Source organism: Panthera pardus, unplaced genomic scaffold, assembly GCF_024362965.1.
Source record: "Panthera pardus isolate Hobbes unplaced genomic scaffold, ASM2436296v1 HiC_scaffold_11, whole genome shotgun sequence".
Lineage (NCBI taxonomy): Eukaryota > Metazoa > Chordata > Mammalia > Carnivora > Felidae > Panthera > Panthera pardus.
Window position 1 is genome coordinate 3,126,930 of NW_026526666.1, and position 17,225 is coordinate 3,144,154.

The 17,225-nt window shown below is 45.1% G+C and overlaps 2 protein-coding genes and 1 long non-coding RNA gene across 5 annotated transcripts; 2 read left to right on the forward strand and 1 right to left on the reverse strand.

Moving 5' to 3' along the window:
* Positions 1-3,041: 3,041 nt before the first annotated feature.
* RBM8A (RNA binding motif protein 8A) lies at positions 3,042-4,810 on the forward strand. 2 transcript variants are annotated; one of them, XM_019436565.2, is made up of 6 exons: positions 3,042-3,203; positions 3,480-3,539; positions 3,668-3,742; positions 3,927-4,063; positions 4,354-4,490; positions 4,592-4,810. In XM_019436565.2, the coding sequence occupies exons 1-6, from the start codon at positions 3,137-3,139 to the stop codon at positions 4,635-4,637; spliced, it is 522 nt and encodes a 173-aa protein (XP_019292110.1). In that variant the 5' UTR covers positions 3,042-3,136; the 3' UTR covers positions 4,638-4,810. The 2 variants fall into 2 exon arrangements, with proteins under 2 accessions (XP_019292110.1, XP_019292109.1); XM_019436564.2 differs by having other exon boundaries at positions 3,050-3,203; positions 3,665-3,742.
* Positions 4,811-5,917: 1,107 nt separating this feature from the next.
* Positions 5,918-11,159, reverse strand: LOC128773480 (uncharacterized). The gene is made up of 2 exons (XR_008417744.1): positions 10,372-11,159; positions 5,918-6,234 (listed from the first exon to the last, which is right to left on the reverse strand). It is a non-coding gene; the product is annotated as an uncharacterized LOC128773480 (long non-coding RNA).
* Positions 11,160-11,507: 348 nt separating this feature from the next.
* On the forward strand, positions 11,508-16,993 carry PEX11B (peroxisomal biogenesis factor 11 beta). 2 transcript variants are annotated; one of them, XM_019436562.2, is made up of 4 exons: positions 11,508-11,630; positions 12,429-12,544; positions 12,942-13,143; positions 15,754-16,993. In XM_019436562.2, exons 1-4 carry the CDS (start codon positions 11,575-11,577, stop codon positions 16,157-16,159), a joined length of 780 nt encoding a protein of 259 aa, XP_019292107.1. In that variant the 5' UTR covers positions 11,508-11,574; the 3' UTR covers positions 16,160-16,993. The 2 variants fall into 2 exon arrangements, with proteins under 2 accessions (XP_019292107.1, XP_019292108.1); XM_019436563.2 differs by lacking the exon at positions 11,508-11,630 and adding an exon at positions 11,640-11,815.
* Positions 16,994-17,225: the final 232 nt, after the last annotated feature.

The window sequence follows — 17,225 nt, forward strand, 5'->3', positions numbered from 1 at the left end:
TTTTTTGGGTGGCAGAAATAAGATTGTACTGTTGGGGGAAGGCATTCTGCTTCCCCTTCAGACATTTGAGGAACCTGGATTTTGTCACTGACCCTTTCTCTTCAAGCTCTACCCATTTCCACTAGCGAACTCACTCACCATGGTGACTTCAACTCTATCTTATACACCATTCTCAATCTCTTTCACCCTTTTGAGCTTTTACATCTATATTTCCATGACATCACCAATTGAATTTATCTTATTTTTAAAAATGTTTAAATGTTTATTTATTTTATTTATTTATTTTTTTTATTTTTTTTATTTTTTTAATTTTTTTTTTCAACGTTTTTTATTTATTTTTGGGACAGAGAGAGACAGAGCATGAACGGGGGAGGGGCAGAGAGAGAGGGAGACACAGAATCAGAAACAGGCTCCAGGCTCCGAGCCATCAGCCCAGAGCCTGACGCGGGGCTCAAACTCACAGACCGCGAGATCGTGACCTGGCTGAAGTCGGACGCTTAACCGACTGCGCCACCCAGGCGCCCCTGTTTATTTATTTTTGAAAGAGAGAGAGAGAGCAAGCAGGGGAGGGGCAGAGAGAGAGGGAGACACAGAATCCGAAGCAGGCTCCAGGCTCTGAGCTGTCAGCACAGAGCTGCATGTGGAGCTTGAACTCACAAGCAGTGAGATCATGACCTAAGCTGAAGTCGGTCACTCAACCGACTGAGCCACCCAGGTGCCCCTCACCACCTGAATTTATGACACAAGCTCTCTGAAGTCACATATTCAAAATAAAAGCCATTTCATACATGCTCTTCTTTGACTCCCCAAATCTGTTATTAGGATTATTATCTACCCAGTTACTTAAATTAGAACCTTAGGTCCATTCCTTACCATGATCTAATCAGTCACTTACTGTTGAGTTTACCTCCTATATAAACTTCCTAATCTGTCTTGTCTATATCCACTGCCTTAGTTCAGTCCTTTATCATCTCTGGGCTGGACCACTGCAATAGCTTCCTTACCAGCCTCTGCCTTCATTCTTAACATCCTCTCAACTACTGTCAGATTTCTTTCTAAAATACTTAGGAGTGCACCACTACCTTGCTTAAACCATCACTTAGCTATCCTTGTCCTTAACAGCATTCCCCAAAGTTTTATATGGGAACCCTTGGTATTACCTGAGATGATTTTAGGTGGTAGAGGGGCAAACATTTTTCATTTTTACTTATATTTTAATCTGAAACTGTAGTAGAAAAAAATACAGATTTTACATTTATGGCAGTGATATTTAAATTTAGCGCAAATTTGTTTAATTAAAAAGTCAGTCTACATAAGGAGAAACACTAATCAAGAAACAGCATGGGGGCTATTTACAGTTGTGAAAAATCATGAATACTCAAATACTTGAAGTACAGAAATTCTTGCCTACGGGATAAAATTTCAATATCCTTAGCATGGCATACATTTTGGCCCTAACCTGTACTTCTAGCTTTATTTCCTAGCCACACAGCATCAGGCAAACAATTTCTTGCCATTCTGATATTTGTTCATTCAATAAGCATGTATCAAATGTCTACTGTGAGCTAGACACTGGTCTAAACTTTGGGGATATCGTTGTAATTAAGGGTCTCTGCCATAAGGATTACACTCTAAATGGGAATTCAGACAATAAACGAGTCAGAAAGTAAACAAGGTAATAAGCTAGTTCCGTGAAGGACATAAACAAGAGTGAAGGACAGGAAAGTAGAGAAAGTAGTATTTTAGGGAGACCTAAAGGATGAAGTTGAATGAGCCATGTGAAGAGCTGGAATAAGAGCATCAGGAACAGAAAGTTGCAAAAGTCCTGAGGTGGGAAAGAGACAGCACAATTGAGGGAAAATGTAGGGAGAGCTTAATAAGAAGGCAGAATGGTAATGGAGGTCGTTGTAAATAGGCAGAGTAGGCGGTTCAAATTTTATTCCCAAGTGAAAAAGTCAAGGAAGGGTTTTGTTAGGGATATGACCAGCTGATTTTTTCAAGGATCACACTACCTACTGTGGAGAATGGATTAGTGTCTCCTATTCTCAGTACAGCTGCGTGGCCTGGAAAACTACCCAGCCTTAAAGGCCCAGTTCAAAGGCAAGCCCTTCTTACTCCCAGTCCTATTAGAAACTTTCTTTGTACTGCCATTACACTTTGTCGTAGCAATTATCACTTTCATAATGTAGTTATAAAGTGATTGTTGATAATGAGATTATTTTGCCTTGTATTGCCCACACTTTCTCTAATATTAAAGTCACATAACGGCTTGATTAAAAAATTAATAAATAAATGAATCTGCAGTCCACTATTGTTAAAGGTTTACATCAGGATTCCAGAATTTGGGGGCAATATGGGTTTTGCCTCAACTCCTAGGTTTGTTTTTTCAACGCCTAGGTTTTTAAACATGAAATACACGCACCATTCCCAAAGAGGTTAAAGCCCCCATTTTGTTGAAAGCCATGATTTTGTTTTGTTTTTTAATCCCCAGAGGTGGTGGGAAGAGTTTGAGAGTTTATCTTTAAAAAATTATAACAACAAAAAAATTTTTAAGAAGTTGACACCCGTGTCACCAATGCTAGTTCCCGGACAACCAGGTCTGTTAGTGTTAAGAGAAATTCGGTGCTGCAGTACGAGCCAGAAACAGCTTCAGTACCCAGCATTATGGACTGAACTATTTTTAAAATGTTTCCATCACAGATCCAGCTGCTCTTCAGAGCAGGATACGGGTCTAGAAGTTTTGAGAGAAAAAAACGTTCTTCAAACTTCCATTTGGTACGGAGTCCAAGGAGACGGTACACAATCCGCTAATAAAGAAATTCGGCTGTGCTTCGCTGGCAGTAGTATTTCTCCTCGGCTGCCCTACTTAATAGGGCACTGCCTGCAGCCACCCGTTAGCTTGTCCCTTACAGTGCCACTCTGTTCAGCTGACCACTTGCTCAAGATGGCTACAGGAACACTTCCGGCATCTTCCCGAACAAGGCCCGCCTCCATTGCGTATTTTCGCTGCGCCGGGGGCGGGACTTAGGCTTAGCTTTTGATTGGTCAACTTGACTAGCGACCTTTCCCCTCCGCGACAGTTTCCCGAGGTGCCTAGTGCCTGAGCGGCACGGACGAGAGTAAGAAGGGAGGCAAGATGGCGGACGTGCTGGATCTTCATGAGGCCGGGGGCGAGGATTTCGCCATGGATGAGGATGGGGACGGTGAGGACAGTGGAGGCTGCTGCGGGAAGCGGGGAAGGTGCGAGAGAAGGATGTAATAGGAAAACAATTTCTGCCCGGCAGGGAGGATGGGAGTCGGGGAACCAGGTTTCGGTTGGATTAGAGACTGCGCCCCCTTCGGGAGGAATAGGGGAGGGACCGGGAAGGGAATGGGACTGGAGGTGGTGGGACTGCCTTCAGATGATGTTTTCCGAGACAGACTATTGTTATAAGTAACTGTTATCTTTGTTATTCATTCTTTCACTTCTGGGGCTCCAGAGAGCATCCACAAACTGAAAGAAAAGGCGAAGAAACGGAAGGGCCGCGGCTTTGGCTCCGGTGAGTGTTGTGTCGGGAAAATGGGTTTAGAGTGGCGACAGCTACGAGTTTCGGGGTCCCCATTCGGACTCATGGGGAACAGTGGGAGAAGAGATTTCCGGTGATCTCCTGTATGTTCCTTATAGAAGAAGGGTCTCGAGCGCGGATGCGTGAGGATTATGACAGCGTGGAGCAGGATGGTGATGAACCCGGACCACAGCGCTGTAAGTGAAATGTAGCTTGTAGGGCTCTGTGTTTGTAGTGAATTATGGACCAGTGAAATAAAACCAAGTAGGAATGGAATCAGAGATAGCTTAACCAATCTCTGAAATCCGCACTCACTCCACTGTTGTGATCTTGCTTGAAGTTTTTCTCTGGTGTGCTCACTCTCCCTCCCTTCCCCAACAGCTGTTGAAGGCTGGATTCTGTTTGTCACTGGAGTACACGAGGAAGCCACTGAAGAAGACATCCATGACAAATTTGCAGAGTATGGAGAAATAAAAAACATCCACCTCAACTTGGACCGGCGTACAGGATACCTGAAGGTATCCTAAATAACAATCTGTTGTTCTCTTCCCCCATAACCTCTGACAGCATTGGTACTTGTCCATTGTGATTGGCCAAGAAATAAAATGAGGTTGGCAATTGATTTTGTTAGACACAGAAAAAAGACAGATAGAAACAGACATTTTGTACAGTACAGTTATATGGTGTACATTCATTGTTTAAAGTTTATATATTTTTCTATTTGAGTATGAGCCTAGATTTGAGGAATAAAATAGTGGTATTTGGTGGAATATGAAGGCTTTGATCTCTGTTTTTTCACTTGTCCTAGGGGTATACTCTAGTTGAGTATGAAACATACAAGGAGGCCCAGGCTGCTATGGAGGGACTCAATGGCCAGGATCTGATGGGACAGCCGATCAGTGTGGACTGGTGTTTTGTTCGGGGTCCACCCAAGGGCAAGAGGAGGTAAAGTGGAGAGGGCAAACTATCTTGGTGAAGGGAACATGAGCAAAACAGAGTAAGGACATAGAATTATGTTCCTCTGATGGACTCTTCCTTTTCCCTAGAGGTGGCCGAAGACGCAGCAGGAGTCCAGACCGGAGGCGGCGCTGACTGGTCCTCTCTTGTCCAGATGTTCTCTCCAGAGATTCCTTGTGACCATACAGCCTTGGAGAAGTAGGGTTGGGGTGGAACTCCCCGTGTTTATATTTAACTCTCACTCTACTTGCTTAGTGGGTTGTGGGTTTTTTTTGAGTTATGAATAAATGTCCCATTTTTGTTTTGTACATTTAAAATTACTTTTCTGTTCTAACATTGCAAGCTCTGAAGCACTATTTACAGTAAGGCAGTATGGGTCACTGTGGAGATACTTCTAGGGACTCGATTCTGTGTGATTTTTTACATTAGATATAGTCTTCAAGTTTCAGCTAGGGTCAGAGTAGAGAACACTGCTCGGTATTTCTTTTTCTTGGAAGCTAAGAGAGCACGGGCAGAAGTGAGGTGTTCTTGTGATATTAAAGAATAATTGTTCTGTTTCTGTATGCTCTGTCCTGGGCAGATGGATGTTACAGGAATGTCTCTTTTGTTTCTTCTGTCCTTGCTGCCACATTTGTTTGTACTTCCAGCTGTCTAAGGGCTTGAATCTCCTGTTGGGGCATTCTCTCAGAGCCTTTTTCCCTGGAGGAGTCTCTACTGTGTTCTTGGTGCCTTCAGCAGCCAAGGGTAAAGGCTCCATAGAGGTGAGGATCCAGAGGAACACTGAAGAGGCCAAAAAGGAAAAGGATGTGGCTGAGGCTGGGAGGGACTTCAGTTAGCATGTTGGGAGAGAACCAGTACCACAGTTCTAGCAGGTAATAAGGTGTCCCAACAGAGGACAAACGTCAGCAAGACAACTAGGGCCAGTCCCAGGGCCTGCAGACGAACATGGGAACAATTGTCTAAGGAGCAGCGGAGGGCAAATTCACTGGCAGGGGTTGGGAATTTAGAAAATATATGCAATTTCAGAACCCCTCAGCTTCTGAGTTGAGTGTAGGGTGAATGGATGAGTGGCAGAGATCGTGAGCTGGAGCTCTCCCAATACAAGGAAGAAAATATGGCAAATAGGTAATGCTGTAAACCCTCTTCCCTTCCCAAACTGGGACTATATGCTTCCCTCCTGTCCCCCCACCCCAAGGATTATGACAGACATGCTGGAGAAAAGGTTTTGATTGAGGTGCTGTGTTACATGAAGCTACTAAGTCTTCTTGAAGACTTGATGGTATCCAAGACTAAAGGAGAATACTGATCATCTTTCTCCTTACTCCGTACCCAGCTAACTCAACCCCAGAGGATAGCTAGAAGGTTGTTAGAGTTGAAGGCATTTGGCAAATACTTGCAGCATCAGGTGCTAGAGATATGGTTATGAAGTTACTTTTGGTGGTCACAGCTATCAGATCAGTAAGTGAGGCTAGAGGCCATAGTTTTAAGGTATGGATTAGGGCCCGGGGATTGGAGTCTCACCGTGGTCCCCCTTCCTCGTCGGGGAACTGGACCCACTGAGGACGGTGCAGGTATAGCAGACAGTCATGGCAGTCCGTGGCAGCAGAAAGAGGCAACAGAAGGTGAAGAGGTTATTGGTGGTCTCTTGCCATCGAGCCTTGAAACTGCCTTTGGTGACACACTGGATATAGGAGACTGGGCCAGCTTGGCGGACGGTGTGGAACAGGAACAGCTGGAGTGGAGTTTGAGGACTATTAGAACTGGTCCTCCTTCCCCCTTCCCACCACCAGTCACACTGTCTTCCCAGCATCCTTCGTTCTATGCAGAGCTGTGCAGTGCTGAGTACTGGTTCATCCGTAGTGCCATATTTAAAAGGTTAGAATCTTGAAAATATCATTCCTTTCAGCTGTGGAGCTAATCAGTCAGTTCGTTAAATCCTGGGACTTAAAGAATCTTGCCTTCTCGAGTACTATCCTAATGTTGCACTTTGTAAAAGGGTATTTCTACCACATCAACATTTTTAGCTGAAATGATTTTTCTGATGTGTCTAATCAATTCTGTGGAAAAAGAAATTTTGTATAAAATGGGTGCTGCTAAAATTTCAGGCCATTTTGCAGCCACTAGGTGAAATGACCTTCAGTAATAGTATTATGTACAATAACTATTAACAGTGAAACAATGCTAAGTAATAAAATGTAACATTCTTCCAAATGCTATTGGCTGCCCTTCCCCCTTTTTGATAAATTGCTGAGGTTTTTATTTTAATCCATAAAGAGTATTTTTCAGTTTAGAGCTTCAGGATTAGTACCTTGGTTCAGGTAAGGCAGATTGAGTCACTGTTTGATAAAGCAAGCTCAGTGGGTGTCAGATTCCTGGGTCTAAGGCATTTGGGAAAGTGATTTCAGCAGGCATGAGGGACTTTTAGGAAAGATGAATAGTATCAGCCATAGACAATTTTATGAATGGCTTTGGGTTTTGATCAGCTCCTCCGAGCTAGTTAGGGGAGTGGTCTTTCCTCTTTCCCTGTCTTGAGTCCATATATTTCTGGGGTTTTTTTGTTTGCTTGGTTTGTTTTGTTTTGTACCATGCCTAGCAAATTGTGAAAAGGGGTTTAAAAATAGGTAAGCCTCCTGTACGGAGTTTGGTCCATAGCCCTAGGTCTGCCTTTCCTTTCCCGTATTTTATATGCAAATTACCACCTACTATACAAACTTTCCTTTCAACTTGTGGAAACTTGAACCTACAAAGATAATTTCTAACTACTCCAGTACTCCCTTGACCCACTTTTTTTTTTTTTTTTTTTTTACAGACATATTAGTCCTTGAAGGCAGGACTGATTTTAAATACAACATATGGGGGAGGGGGGGCACCTCGGTGGCTCAGTTGGTTGAGTGTCGATTTCGGCTCAGGTCATGATCTCACGGTTCGTGGGTTTGAGCCCCATGTTAGGCTCCATCCTGACAGCTCAGAGCCTGGAGCCTGCTTCAGATTCTGTTTTTCTGCTCTGTGCCCCTCCCCCACTCACACTCTGTCTCTTTCTCTCTCAAAACTAAATAAACATTAAAAAGAAAAACCCTACTTTTAAATAAATACAACATGTGGGCAATGAAGAATTTATACAAGAGGATAGTAACTTGGAACCAAAAATACCACCTTTTGCACATGTATCATAATGTTAATCAGTTTGCCGTTGAACCAAATGGGGACTGCAGTTGTCAGAATGTCTGTTACAAAGGATGAAACTCCTGTGTAATATCTTGTGGCCCATTGGTTTCAAGTGATTTAGCCAAAGTGACATAGCTAGTAGTAGAGCCTACACTCAGAAGAAACAAAACAATGCAATAAAAAAAAAAAAAAACAGGCTTCTAGGGGTGCCTGGGAGGCTCAGTTGGTTAAGCATCTGACTCTTGGTTTCGGCTCAGGTCATGATCTCATGGTTCCTAGGATTGAGCCCTGCATCTGACTCTGCCCAGACAATGCAGAGCCTGCTTGGGATTTTCTCTTTCCCTCTCTCTCTGCCCCTTCCCTGCTTGTGCTGTCTTTATCTCTCAAATAAACCTTAAAAAAAAAAAAAAAAAAACAGGCTTCTAACTCCCAGTCCACATCTAAAATTTGTTTCATATAAAAAACTAACAACTTTTACACTGAGGCAACAATGCTGCTTTTTAAAGCCCTGGGTAGCAGAGGTCCTGTTGCAACATATTGTCGGAAGCAATATTTTTTTTTTTTTTTTCCAACGTTTTTTATTTATTTTTGGGACAGAGAGAGACATAGCATGAACAGGGGAGGGGCAGAGAGAGAGGGAGACACAGAATCGGAAACAGGCTCCAGGCTCCGAGCCATCAGCCCAGAGCCCGACGCGGGGCTCGAACTCACAGACCGCGAGATCGTGACCTGGCTGAAGTCGGACGCTTAACCGACTGCGCCACCCAGGCGCCCCAGCAATATTTTTTATCTTAGAACTATAGTCAGTCTAACTTTTGGTAGTTACATTTCTAATATTTGAGGATTTAGGGATCAGATTTTAAATCTTCTATAATACATTATCATTCCACAGCCCTTCCACATATAATCCTAATCCTGGTCTCCAAAATGCTGCTCTACTCCTTCCCCTCAGAGGGGGTCTTAAAGGTTTTGGTCTTAAAGGAATTGCTTCATATTTCATTTTTTTCCCCTAGATTTCTAGTTCATTGTCAATATTTGAGATTTGATAACTGTATCCAAGTTCACATGCTCTGTTTTCTTTCTAGTGTTCTTTGCAGTTTTTACAATAAAGCTAGAATAAAAAATATAAATCTGATTATTTCACTCTCCACATTTTACCTTAGTGCCTCTCCACTCAGGATAAAGTACAAGCTTAGTATTTGTAATCGAGCTTTCCTTCCCATCCAGGCTCATTACTCACCCATTTTCTAGCCCTCAACTTTAGCAGCAACCACTTTGAATTCCTTTGCCTTCCACCTCCCCACCATTCCCTGCTTTTTTTAACTTGTTTAACACCTCTCTTAACAAGTCAAAAACAATCAGTTTTAATGTCTTTGAGAAGCTTTCCCTGACTGTCCAGAAGTGGTTTCAGACACCCTCATTGTTCTTTAGCTTCTCCATATGCTTACCTTTAGCATGATGCTTGACTGCATACTGTACTACAATTGCATACTAATTTGTTTTCTGCACTAGTCTTAAGTTTCTTGAAGGCAGGACTCTGCTGCTCAATCCTTGATAGAGCATTTGAGTGTACCTAGGAGTAATGCACATAATTTTTTAAATGGATGAGTAAATGTACTACAGAGTTTTACCCAAAGCCCCTGGCTTCACTGTCTTCTTTTTTTAATTTTTTTTTTTGTTAATGTTTGTTTATTTTTGAGAGAGAGATTGAGAGAGTACAAGCGGGTAAGGGTGGAGAGAGAGTGAGACCCAGAATCTGAAACAGGCTCCAGGCTCTGAGCTGTCAGCACAGAACCCGATGTAGGGCTCTATCCCATGGACTGAGAGAGCATGACCTAAGCCGTAGTCGGATGCCCAACCAACTGAGCCACCCAGGCGCCCCCACTGTCTTCTTTATAGACCCCCACATGTGTTTCAATCCCTAGAGTTTTCTGCAATAATCTCCTGAAGAAGGTGAAGCTGGGGAGATGCAAAAAGGTGGGAGCCAAGCATAGCAAAACAAAGCTGAAGGAGTCATAGATACAGGTACTGCTTTTAAGAAGTAGGCTCTTAACAGAGATACAGATTAGCATACAATGATCGGGTTTTGTTTTTTTTTTTTTTTTTAATTTTTTTTCAACGTTTTTTATTTATTTTTGGGACAGAGAGAGACATAGCATGAACGGGGGAGGGGCGGAGAGAGAGGGAGACACAGAATCGGAAACAGGCTCCAGGCTCCGAGCCATCAGCCCAGAGCCTGACGTAGGGCTCGAACTCACGGACCGTGAGATCGTGACCTGGCTGAAGTCGGACGCTTAACCGACTGCGCCACCCAGGCGCCCCAATGATCGGGTTTTTTTAAATGTTCATTTATTTTTGAGAAAGAGTTGAGCAGGGGAGGGACAGAGAGATGGAGACACAGAGTCCAAAGCAGGCTCCAGTCTCTGAGCTGTCAGCACAGAGCCTGATGCTGGGCTTGAATTCACGAACCGCAAGATCATGACTTGAGCCAAACCACAAGATCATGACCTGAGCCAAAGTTGGGCACTTAACCGAGTGAGCCACCCAGGCGCCCCAACATGCAATGATCTTAATTTGCAAAACAGCAGACTCCACTCTAAGGATTATTGGGTGACCACTGGCCAAGCACACCTCTTGACTCCAAAGGTTTATGTAGCATACCCAAATTCTTGTTCAGTCAAGCCTTGAGTCCCAAGTCACTCACCTGGGGCAAGGCAAGCAGGAAGCTAAGTCCTCAGGCTGTCTCCAGAAGTTTCCTTCCAGCTGAGCGGGGTCCATGCGAGTGGAGTACTGCTTCCTGGCGGTGGAGTCCAATGACCACAGGCAGGAAGGCTGCAGCATACATGGCCATTAGTTTCAGGAACATGAGTGTCCGACACACAATGTCCCCGGCCAGCCATTGAACAGTGATATTCCAAGTGGCATCTAGGGGCCACAAAGGTGACTAGTTAAGTCAGCAGCTGCTAATTGGGCAAAGAGTTGCCGCACAGGGGAAGGATGGAGTTGGCTGGGTCGTGGCCGAGTCACTGACCACAGCATGGTCAGGTTCCCTACAGCCAAAGAAACAGTACAATGGTCAGTCCCACTCGGACCTTGGCTGCAGCTGAGAAGGTGAGGAGTTCTGATCCCACCACCTCTACTGATCCCGCCCAGACCTCCTCCTCCGCAGCTAACCCCCAGGGGTGCCTTGCCTATAGACATGGTGATCTGGAAGGGAAAGGGGTGAGGGGATGGAGGGTGAGTATGAAGAGGTTAGCTTCGTCCACTGAGTCTTCGCCCTTCTTATTAGGAGGGGTTAGCTGGTTAGTGCGAATTTCGTCCACTAAAGCCTCTGTCCCTGGAGACTCTCCATCTGTATTCTGGAGGTCACCGGCCCAACCGTCAGGGTCCTGCGGGGAGCAGGGATCTGGTGCTAGCTTCTACTCCCATAGATTTCTTCAGCCTCTAGAGCCCTGGATTTGGCCGCAGCGCGCGCGCGCGCGTGTGTGTGTGTGTGTGTGCGCGCGCGCGCGCTGGGGGTGTTTTGGAAGCATCCCCGGGGAGGGGCAACCCTATCCCAGCCGCCGAGGCGACCTGGCATCTGCGCCTTCTCGCCCCGCCCCTACTCCTGCAAGCCCCGCCCCCGGTCCAGATTATTAAAGAAGAATGTGCCGCCAGAGACATGCTTAGGAAACAGAGGCCACCTGGTAAAAGTACGCTCTGATGGAGACACACACAAAAACACGGCAGGTGTTGGCCCAGGCCAAACGCTTCCCGTTCTGAAATTCCGCTTCCGAGGCCGGCCCAACTCACTCTCTTTTCGGAGGATGTTTGTCCCTCGCGAGCGACCGTTGGTTCGTCCAGGAGGCGTGACTAGGGGCGGGAAGTGGGGCGGGCGCGGGGCTGCGGAGCCGGGACTGCCGCTGTCATGGACGCCTGGGTTCGCTTCAGTGCTCAGAGCCAGGCCCGGGAACGGCTGTGTAGGTGCGGCCCGAATAGGAATGGGGGTGGGGGCAGAAGAAGATCCTCGTGAGGCGAGGTCCGTTCACACTACGGGGGTCACAAAAGGTCAGCTCGGGCTACGGGGGCCCGGACGGACAGCCAGGAGCAGATCTGAGCGGGCCGTGAGATGATTCGTTTCTGCTCACCGGAAGGATGGGGAAACTGAGGCACGAGTGGGCCAGCGGGGAGGCCGCGAAGGGTTGCCATGTCCACATAAGACCAACACTTTACTCACTGGGGTGGTGGCGTGAGGAGCATTCGCCCCGCGACGGAGAGCCAGACTCTGCCCCCAGAGCTGAGTGGCTCTAGTTCCCTTGTCCCCTCACCCTGCTGTTATCCGGGAACTCCTCTGCCTCCGCCCTGTCTTCCGGTCTCGATTCAGTTAGAGGGCCTTGAAATTTACCAGTTCACTTATTCTGAAGAATAATCTGCTCTCCGTCTGCCCCCCACTCCCTTACGTATCACATACATTCTCACACGGATGTGCTTGTGATGGATCCCCTGCTGCCTTCAGAGTCCTTTTCAGACTTCATCATGGTCAAACCTCTTATTTTCTCAACTCCAAGTGGTGTCCCTCAACCCTTTCTAGTCTCCTTTTTATCCTTAAGCTTTTCCCTTCCCCTGCCCTGGAGGAGAAATGGTAAGATACGGGTGTATACAGGAGGACAGGGAATGGTCTCAAACTGGGAATAGGGAAGTCATTACTTGCCTCTTGGAAGACTTTTTGAGGGGTAGGTTAGGGAGGTCTCTCTACCTTACGTTGCCTGGCCTCTCCTCCAGGGCGGCTCAGTATGCCTGCTCCCTTCTTGGCCATGCACTACAAAAACATGGGGCCAGTCCTGAGTTACAGAAACAAATTCGACAACTGGAGAGTCATCTGAGCCTAGGAAGAAAGCGTAAGTAACTGTGCTTTTGCTTTTATTACTCCAACACTCTCTCCATCCCCAGCTATTCTCCCTCAGTCCCTCTTTCCTGTTCTTGACCTCCTCTGCCCATTCTTGCCCCTCCTTTGGCTCTGCAGTTATCCTCTGCAGGCCTCCTGATTGAGATCAGAGAACAGGGGTAAGAGGCTAAGGAAGGATTGGAGAGAATGGGGCAGGTCTGAGAACACCAAACTGGGACACGAGTTGATGAAAATTTGAAGAAAAAAGTTTTTTGAACTGATTTTCCTCTTTTAAAAAAAAATGTTCCTATCACTTCCTCCATTTTCACCTTCTTTTCTCTTTCTCTGTGCCTCACTCTCTCTTTGCCTCTACTTCCAAATCCTTGCTTTTCCTTGCTAATCCCCACAAGTTCTACGACTGGGTAACTCAGCAGATGCCCTTGAGTCAGCCAAACGAGCTGTGCACTTATCAGATGTTGTCCTGAGATTCTGCATCACTGTTAGTCACCTCAATCGAGCTTTGTACTTCGCCTGTGACAATGTCCTGTGGGCTGGAAAATCTGGACTAGCTCCCCGTGTGGATCAGGAGAAGTGGGCCCAGCGTTCATTCAGGTTTGATATCCTTTTATCCTACAAGACCTTTTGTATTCCCTGTACTGCCTGGCTTGTCTTTTGTGAAAGATCTTTCAGGGTCTTCCCAGAATATACACGTCTTAATCACTTGGCATCCGGTCTTCATTTAGATTTTAAACTATCAGAGGATAGTGAATGGAGGCAGATGGAAGGCAGATTTTTCCTCCATGATGATGCCTAAGATACTATATTGATTTCATTCTGCTTCTGTCTACATAATCTGTCTACCACAGATTATGTCTTTCACTGCCTGCTCATTCATTCATTCTAAAAATATTTAGGAGGTGCTTCCTATGGGCTAAGGAATAAAGCAAAGAGGCAAATACATGCGGTTCCTACTCTCTTTATGCTCCTAGTCTAGTGGGGGGAGTCATATTAAGACAAATACCAAACCCAATATTTGTGGAAATGTACAGAGTGTTATGAGATATATAATAAGGGGGGCCGATTTCAATTGAAAGGCTAAGGAAGAACTCTTTGAGAAAGTAATGTTTTAGTTTAGACTTGAAGTCTGAGTACAAGTTAGACAAAGCCAACAGTGGCAGAGAAGACCTTCTCAAACAGAAAATAGCACATTCTAAGGCCTTAAACCAGGACATATTTTGTGGAATTAGAGAAATAGAAAGGAAGCCAGCATGATGAACAGTATCGAGTGAAGGGCATAAGTTTCAGCTGGAGATGTATGCAGGGGCCAGATCATTCGTGCAAGGCCTCTTACGCAAGGGTAGGATTCTTTGGTTTTGTTTTGTTTAAATTTTATCCCAAGTACGATGGGTTCCGAACAGGGATGTGACATGATTCAAATTGTGTTTAAAGAAGATCTGTCTTGCTGCAATGTGGAAGGTGGATTGCGGTAGGGCAGAAGAGGAGATGTCCTAATATGGCCAAGAGATGATGTTGGCTTGGACTAAGGAGCTGGCGGGTAATGAAGGTGGAGAGAAATATGATTTGGGATTAAAATTATCTGTATACACATCATTTGTATTTGTTTTTATTTTTGTTTCCTGTGATTCTGTTTGTTGTGTTATATAATGTTAGCATCTTTCCATCTCCATTTATGTCTTGCTTTTCTTCTCATGTTTATCAGTGATTTACAGCTATTACATGGCTTATAGTGTATGAAGGATGGGAGTGAAGGCATGGCTGGACTGTTATGGAAAAGCAACTCCCTAGAAGAGTTTATATGCCATGTTTATGCATTTCATTCAACAAATATTTATGGAGCTCTTACTGTGTGCCAGGCACTAGTCTAGACAAGGGTACAAGGATAAAGATAAAAGGAGTCCCTGCTCCAGTGGAGCTTACATGGTAATGGGAGGAGACAAACATAAAGAAACAATAAATAAAAATATGAGTAGTTAAGTGCTGTGCAGGAAATTAAATTATGGTCGTGTGGTAGAGAGTAAAAGGCTCGCTACCTTAGAATGAGGAACTCTCTGAAAAGGTGCCATTTAAGCTCAGGCCTGAAGAGCAAGGAAGCACTAGCCATGTGAAGATTTTGGAAGGAGAATATTCCGGGTGGATGGATGAGGCAGTATAAGGGTCCTAAAACAGGAACAAGCTTGATGAGATCAAAAGATAGAAAGAAACTAATATGGTTGGAGCACAGTGATTGAGGGCAAGAAACATTCAAGATGTTGTTCAAGAGGCAGGGTCAGACGTTGAGTTCTGAAAGCTTGCCTAAGGTGTCTAGAGTTCATCTTAAATGGGACAGGAAGGAAACCATGGAAAGTTTTAAGAAGGGGAGTGATGAAATTAGATTATTGGGGGCAGGGGGCAAGAGTGGCCATGGAGAGACCAGTTAAATGAGTAAAGTAGTAGTTCAAGCAAGAGGTGCTGATGGTTGAGACTGTGCTGGTAGCGTGTAAGGGAGAAAGATAGGGTTGGATTCAGGATGTGTTTTAGAGGTAGGACAATTATATTGAGCATAGACCAGTGTTGTCATAGTGGATTAAAAATCAAAAACAGACTGTTCGGTGTTTGTTTTCTACGTAATCTCTATGCCCAACATAGGGCTGACACTCACGACCCCAAGATCAAGAGTTGTATGCTCTACTGACTGAGCCAGCCAGGTGCCCCAGACATAGACTGTTCTTAAGGAATTGATAATCTAACACATTTAGCAAGTCGCCGAACACCTCTGGGCCTCCATTTTTGTTTTTGTTTTGTTTGTTTTTTTAACAAAAGGATGGGATTTAAAAGATCTATAATGTGTCTGAGTTTCTGAAACAACTGAAGCTCATTCTCTCAAAACGTTTGCATTATTATAGTTCATGTCAAATGTGTGTGTGCTTGCCACACACTTGCCAAGTATGTGGCTTGCCAAGTGGACAAGTGAGATTTGAGGTTGAACTTGGATGGTTTGATGATGCTTATGATGTTAAGCCAGGATCTTAAGGTACGCATAAACGCTGATTAGTTACAGAAAACTGGGAAGACATTCTTAATAGTGGCTAATAGCACTTACTGCTGGTGTTCCAATGTATAATCCCTTTGCATTACGGGGGAAAAAAATGTTTACGTGTTCTATTTGTTGGGCTTAGTGGCTACTGTCTGCCCTTACTGACTCTTCTTGCCTGTGTATCCCAGGTACTATCTGTTTTCCCTCATCATGAACTTGAGCCGTGATGCCTATGAGATTCGCCTACTGATGGAACAAGAGTCTTCAGCTTGTAGCCGGCGAGTGAAGGGGTCTGGAGGAGGAGCCCCAGGAGGAATTGAAAATGCAGGACCTGGGGGTCCAGGGACTCCAGGAGGAGGCTTGCCTCATCTGGCTCTCAAGCTCCAGCTCCGAGTCCTACTCTTGGCTCGGATCCTTCGAGGTCATCCCCCACTTCTGCTGGATGTGGTCAGAAATGCCTGTGATCTCTTCATTCCACTGGACAAACTAGGCCTCTGGCGCTGTGGCCCTGGGATTGTGGGGCTTTGTGGCCTCGTGTCCTCCATTTTGTCTATTCTTACCCTAATCTGCCCTTGGCTAAGACTGAAGCCCTGATATTCTGGTACAAGATAAGGAGGGGATCTGAATTGGTAAGATGCAATCTTAGATCGCCCCCAGTATACCAGTCTCATTCTAATTCTCCTCCTCAGTTAAAGTGAAAATCCCAGGATTCAGGGGTAAGAGAGAGGAGCTTTGGGAAAGGTGAGGTGAGGAGAGGTGACTTATGAAAAGTCAACGGGGTGATTCTGATGTTCAGATCTTCTGGAGTTTTTGTTTTTTTCCTCTGGTGCAATGTCTGTGTCTCTCTTGACCCCTTTTACTTTGTCTCTTCTGAGTCTATTTAAGATTCCGTCTCTACATCTTTTTTTTTTTTTTTTTTTTTTTTTTTTTTTTTTTACCTTCTCCGTTTGCTGTCCTGGGCATTTTAAGCAGCAGCAGAATTACTCTTTTTTGGTAAGGGGAGGTAGAAGGTGTGGTCTGTGAGGTTCTAACTGCCTTCATCTTTTTCCTCACAAAAGTGACCGGTAGCAGATTTTATCCCTTTCAAATGCCACCAGATCATAATTTTAAAGACTTTTGTCCCAGTGGACTCTCCCCTTACGCACCAGAGATGGTGCAATGGTTCTTCCTTCATGTCTACCTCACCGGCCTCCCTCATGACTTGGCCCTTCCCTCTGCTCACACCTGCAGATTTCCACTTACACTTTTATTTCAGGGCTTTGTTCCCTAGCCTGTTCCCACCCCTTCTTTGCCTATCCAGAATGATGCTGTGTCTGGCATCTTGCTGTAAATACTGTACAGTGATTCTGTGTAAATAGCTGTGGCCTGTGCCCACACTGGAGAGCAGGCCTTTCAGGTCAGCACATTAAAGATCAGTTTGCTCATCGATGTTTGGTCTGGTCCTGTGTGTTCTGTCATCTGAGGCCTCTAATTCCTGTTCCTGTGGTTTGGGTTTTCCGTGGGATTAGCCACTGGCATCCTCACCTAGACTTTCACTGAACACCTACACGATGCGGGGCATAATACTAAGGGATAGAGATCCAAAAAGCTCGGAAGCTTCATGGTCTCAGCTTTAGAAGTTTATAGTCTCGTTGAGAAGAGGGGGTCTAATATTAAAGTA